Consider the following 5,767-nt stretch of genomic DNA (forward strand, 5'->3'; position numbering starts at 1 on the left):
TGTGGTAATTATAATGCCTACTAAATCCAATCCAAACGGCTAATTATACTTCTTTAGCATCTATTTTTTATAGTCGTTAAATTAAAAATAATTGCCACTAAAAGTTCGCATCTTTAATGGCAATTATTTTGTGGCAATTAAAATGGCGATAATATTTCTTCTAAAAATATTTTAATTTGCCCTTTTAGCTTCCATTCTAATGGTTAATATGTTTAACTAAATTGCCGCTAAACGTCAATATCTTTAACAATAATTATTTTACATCAATTATAAATAATTTAGATTAATAATAGTTACTACATTCGTCGAGAATATGACTCAAATAATAAAATATATTAATTCAAAAAAAACATAATGTATCTCATTAATCTTAACAAACAAAAGAAAGTACTAATCAAAAATATTAATATCACAGTAATTTAAAACATAAAAATATATTGTTTAGACTAAATAGCTAATGTCGTTATATAACTAATCCAGACGAATGATGGTCTTCAAATGATTTCCGCAACTTTTCTTCATTTTGAAATCTTTCACACGCTAAATTATCCAACATCAGATGATATAACCTGAGATTATAAAATAATTGTGTTAAAATATAGAGTATAATGTGAAAAAATATCTTGAATATTCCATCACTGTTAGAGTAGCCAACTCCCTCACCTAACATCTATAAGCAAAAATAACTGAGCTAAAATATGAACATTTCAATCAAATTGATTAGAATCCAAACTTCAACAACTACCTACTGAAGCATAGTAAAAACAGATTGATTCTTCAATCCAGCAATCTTCTTAGCAGGAGATAGTCGAACCAACACTCAATTCAAACCAGAATTCAATCAAGAAGCAAAACTGAAAACAAGAATTAAGCAAATGCTTTGCAAAGTACAACTAAACGACAACAACATAGGTAGATGACAACATATGTAGATTGACCCATCCACAATAAGGAAGAGGAAAGCCTCATATCCAAATAAAAACAACAACATCTAAATAACAACAACATCTAAACAACAACAACATCTAAAGAGGACAACTTTCCCGATGTAACACTTGAGAAAACTTACTATACTGGTTTAAAAACAGCTTGTCCCAGAAGAGGCGGAGACAATAATATTTTCCCTCTAGATTTCACATCACCAGTCAGATATGACAATACATATTTCAAGTTGTTGCTGTAGGGCAAAGGACTTTTGAACTCAGATGAAGTGCTACTTAATGGGAAAGTAAAAAAGACCAAGGAACTGCATAAGGAACTGCAAGATATCCTTCATCTCGAGTTTTTTATCAGGTGCATAAGGAACCGCAAGATACCATTGCTCAACTGGAAGCCATAAGTCGTGAAATTCGAATGATCTCTTTTATGAATCCCGGTCCATTAACAGCGAGGCTAGTAGACAACATCAACACAACAGCTACAAATAACACTGGTATTTTTTAGTCTTTTACTTTACGCGGTTGATTTTAGGCTATGCGTTGTCTCTAATCTAAACTTTAGTAACATAGTCTAACCTTCTAAAATACATATTTGACCCTATAACTTAAATGTGATCTGAATAAGTATCCATTAAAATCGAGGCTAGTAGACAGCATCAACACAATAGCTACAAATAGCACTGGTATTTTTTAGTCTTTTACTTTACGCGGTTGATTTTAGGCTATGAGTTGTCTCTAATCTAAAATTTAGTAACATAGTCTAAACTTCTAAAATACATATTTGACCCTATAACTTAAATGTGATCAGAATAAGTACATTAGTAGACGTCACTAGAAATTCATTAGATTGAGTACAGTTCTCTTATGTAGTTTTGTTGATTCTGGGAAACAATGGTGCTGCCAATTAGCATATTGTTGAAGTCATCACCCCTTTTCTTACTCTCTATATGATTATTTCCTTTCTTTATCTTGTGATAAGATGTGCTTTTACACATCTGAATTATTTAAGTGCTAGCTGGAGATTCTTTTTGTTGAAATATGCAAAGTACTTTGAAATTATTTTCTTACACGAAATTGTAGAGTGATAAAGGTGAGCTGAAGGAACCACAGGAGGTTAAAATATATATTTCATCCCTGTGATTTCACTTTTAATTTTCATCTTGCAGGTCTCTTGAAGAAAATATTTTAGAAGATATGCAAATCAATATAAGCAGTAAGGAATGGGCGCAATGTTTTGGTGAATATCGTGGGCCTCGGCATTTAACACTACTTTGGCATCAAAATAAGGGAATTATGAAGGCATTGGGGTATCTTATCCTAATGCACTTCAGTCATTCTACATCTCTACAATGGTGCCACACAAAGGACACATCAACCTACTGTTGGAATTTACAAGAGTTCCACGACAAACTGTGCATGATCAACTATGTGCACTTCTACTAGACACAAGAAGCAATGAGGTTTGCGTATAATTTTGATACACAAGGAGAGAAAGAAAAGCTACAATTACAATCTTGGACAATATGCTACTGGGAATATGATGGGATATCAAGAGAACAAGCATGGATCGCACACGAAAACTGGAAAAACAATAGCGACGAAGGACAAAAATGAGTAGTAACATGAGAAGATTGAGCATTTTCAGCAACACTAGGCATCCTTGATGTTTGTGGTACTCGTTCATGTCCACTGTTGGCATCAGGGAACTAATAAATATTAACATGTTAGATAACAATACTTTTATGTGATTAGAATTTCATTAAAAATATGTAAAGCAGGAAAAAATGCACATTGTTTGACGGAGTCATCAAACCAACAAAATAAAATAAAGAATAAATCTTACGATTGTCTTGACAGAATCATCATCTAGTAGCCTACCATCCTTACGTTTTTTATGAGTTAATAAGAAAATTTCTACTCGTGTAGGTTCAATCCCATTTACAGCCTAATACAATAAAAATGATATCAGATATGCGTGACAAAAAAGGTTTAAAATATTATAGTTTTTAATTTTCACGAGTTCACCTGCTCATTCATCAAGGTAGCAATACTTTTGGATCCTCCTGTGTGAGGTCTCGTTTGCTTGGCCCTATTATTTCTATTTCCTTGTGTACGTCTCTGTCATTGAAATAATAAAATGACATCTTATAAATTACAAAAATATTGAGCATAACTAAAATCAAAACGCTATAAAAATAAGCAGACTAGGAGTGTTTTCAAGGTTGATACCTTAGCTTTATCAGAAAGCCAATAAGAGACAAGACCACTCCATTGATCCCTCGGTATGCGGCTTGGTCTATTTTTTAGCAAAGCGTCTTTAGTCTTATATTTTTGCGCATACTCAGCCTTTAAATCACACTTGTAGGCTTTCCACTTCTTTGCTAGTGACTTTAAGATCCACACTTCTCCACGTTTTGGAATAGAGAACTTCTTCTGAAAAAATAAAAGTCAACATTTAGAAGATAACATCACGCATAAAATATTGAGCTTTTCACATAATAATAATGATAATAACTACTCCATACCCTCACAAAATCCACCAATTTCTTCTTTTCCTCCTTGTCAAAATTTCTCCAATTATCTACATATAGAGGTGTTAGTTCTGGAGTTCTGGCAATAATTCCTAGAAAGCTAGAAAGCTTTCGACCCTCTTTTCCAATAGCTTGGTTACGATTATTGAACGGTACATCAATTGTCTTTCCCAGCGGAAGTTTTTAAATATCTTTTAGTAAAGTAGGCCCACGGACCTTTCTTGCTTCCGAATTACCTAGAATGAAAAATATCTGAATCATCCGATGATTTAAAGAATCCATAGTCATCTACGTTAGCATTACGCTACCGACTAGTAAATCATGAATAATATTGTAAATGTCAGAATAACCAAAAAAACCAGCAATGTTCAATTTTCATAGATGATGAAATAAGAACCATGCACCTGCCAAAATTATTTTTCGTACAAACTTGATTAGCCTCACACTTCATTAAAGCAGAATGTGACAACTTCACCACTAAAAGTGTGAATTATAAAAGTGACAACTTCATTGTTAATGCATCTACAAAAGAAAAAGAAAAAAGGTCAGGGTGCCATTCCTTTTGGAGCACATGATAACTGTCCTATATCCTTGCGGACATGCATAATGTCTTGAAGCTCAAGCTACATAGATGTTGAAACTACCAATTGAGCTCAGTATTTCCTGAGCTTAAGAAAGTGAACTACAATTACAGTGCTTGAATTACCACATCCAGTATTAGACCTGCTCAGATACAGAAGAAACATCAATTACAATGCTTGAATGGTGTACTATAAGCCTCTGGTGTCCAAGGGAACACATAAGTAACTCACTTCAAAATTGACAAACACCAATAATGGACATAACATGGCCTCCTTCAAAATCCTAGAGGCTTGCATTCAAACTTGACAATATGAGTTCCAAGCAACTTCTTAACGTGATTACCATGTGATGAATGTAATGACTATTTCTAAGGTCAATAAAACTCTATATATATAGTGTACCATATGAGATTGCAGTATTTTAAGTCTTAATTTAATATTATAATGAAATATGATTCATTAAGGTCAATAAAAATATAAATATAATGAAGATTTTTTAAGTCTTAATCTGAAATTATTGGATTGTTAGGGAGTGCTAGACATGAAACACTTGCATCTTCTAAAGTATGGAATCTCTTTCAAAGATTGATAAGGAGGAAACCCTCTTTAGGTTTCTATTGGAGAGCAGAAGGACCCAGAGAACATCTCATAGATTTTTTATTTAATTTATAGTTCTTACTCGCAAGTAAAGATACTATTGCTTTACCACCAGCATTGAAATTTAACATTATCTCTGATGAGCAGCATGTGGGGTACTTAAAAATATTAACTTTCGCTTTTGTCGGGTCTCTCTACTCAAAAGAAGAAGAGTCTTCTAATAAGCCACACCATAAACAATCAATTTCATAACGATTGTTGTTACATTGATCTCTGGTCTAGTTTCTACTATTATGTGGTTACCATAATCCTAGCAAATTTTAATTTTCGCCTTCAATAACAGCATATGCAATGAAATAATGTTGTGCCTAATAGTTATTCATATTCACTTTACTACCTTCTGAAAGTTATGGGTTCTTTCATTAGTATGTGCTTCTAATTTATTATAGTGTTCTGTATAGGGAAATGCTGCATATAAGGGCAAGCAGTGGAACAAAGCCGTGAGATACTACACAGAAGCAATAAAATTGAATGATAAGACCACATACTATTGCAATACTAAAAAAGCAACAGATTGTAATACTATAAAAGGTATTACTTGAATCATCATTATGTTGAATCTCATTGCCACCAGCAGAATTATTTGACTCATTAGATTGGCCATCATTTGCTTGGGCTTCAGAGTAGTTCTGATCATCCATCACTGCTCAATATATGGTTGGGCTCTAAAGTAGTTTTGACCATCCATCAATTGCTCAATATAAGGTCGCACATCTTCATCATCATTTTGTTCAATTACCAGTCGATTGCGACCTCTAGTTTGCATTGTTCCTTTTCCAAGATAAAAAAATTATCTAGCTACATTAAGTTATCACATGCAAAACATGAGTAAGCATCACCCTCATCTCAAGCTATGAAAAACAAACAAGTAGCAAGTCGTGCATGCAAACAATGCCTTGCGATATAGATAGTTCTAGAGAAAGGAGGTATTGATGCACCAGAAAAAATAATTGTCCAATGATAATAAAACCTTAGCATATTTCAATATGAGGCTTCAACCAACAAAATATAAGTAAAAAATCACAAATAATTCACTCAAACATCCTATCACCAGCCAATA

General features: G+C 33.1%; 1 protein-coding gene across 1 annotated transcript; it reads right to left on the reverse strand.

Annotated features, from left to right (window-relative positions):
• Positions 1-545: 545 nt before the first annotated feature.
• On the reverse strand, positions 546-5,348 carry LOC104213017 (uncharacterized). Its single transcript, XM_070148510.1, has 9 exons — positions 5,246-5,348; positions 4,162-4,192; positions 3,916-3,991; positions 3,464-3,634; positions 3,168-3,371; positions 2,964-3,056; positions 2,782-2,883; positions 2,561-2,644; positions 546-569 (listed from the first exon to the last, which is right to left on the reverse strand). The coding sequence occupies exons 1-9, from the start codon at positions 5,346-5,348 to the stop codon at positions 546-548; spliced, it is 888 nt and encodes a 295-aa protein (XP_070004611.1).
• Between the last annotated feature and the right edge of the window lie 419 nt (positions 5,349-5,767).

Source organism: Nicotiana sylvestris, chromosome 6, assembly GCF_000393655.2.
Source record: "Nicotiana sylvestris chromosome 6, ASM39365v2, whole genome shotgun sequence".
In the NCBI taxonomy this organism is placed as follows: domain Eukaryota; kingdom Viridiplantae; phylum Streptophyta; class Magnoliopsida; order Solanales; family Solanaceae; genus Nicotiana; species Nicotiana sylvestris.

Bases quoted from the DNA above. Each gene is read 5' to 3' on its own strand.
- LOC104213017 (XM_070148510.1), bottom strand. From the start codon at position 5,348: ATGGATGATCAGAACTACTCTGAAGCCCAAGCAAATGATGGCCAATCT. The intron at 3,635-3,915 runs GTGTGAGGCTAA...CCGCTGGGAAAG, and splicing joins TCACATTCTGCTTTAATGAA to ACAATTGATGTACCGTTCAA. The intron at 2,884-2,963 runs GTGAACTCGTGA...TTATTGTATTAG, and splicing joins CTACCTTGATGAATGAGCAG to GCTGTAAATGGGATTGAACC.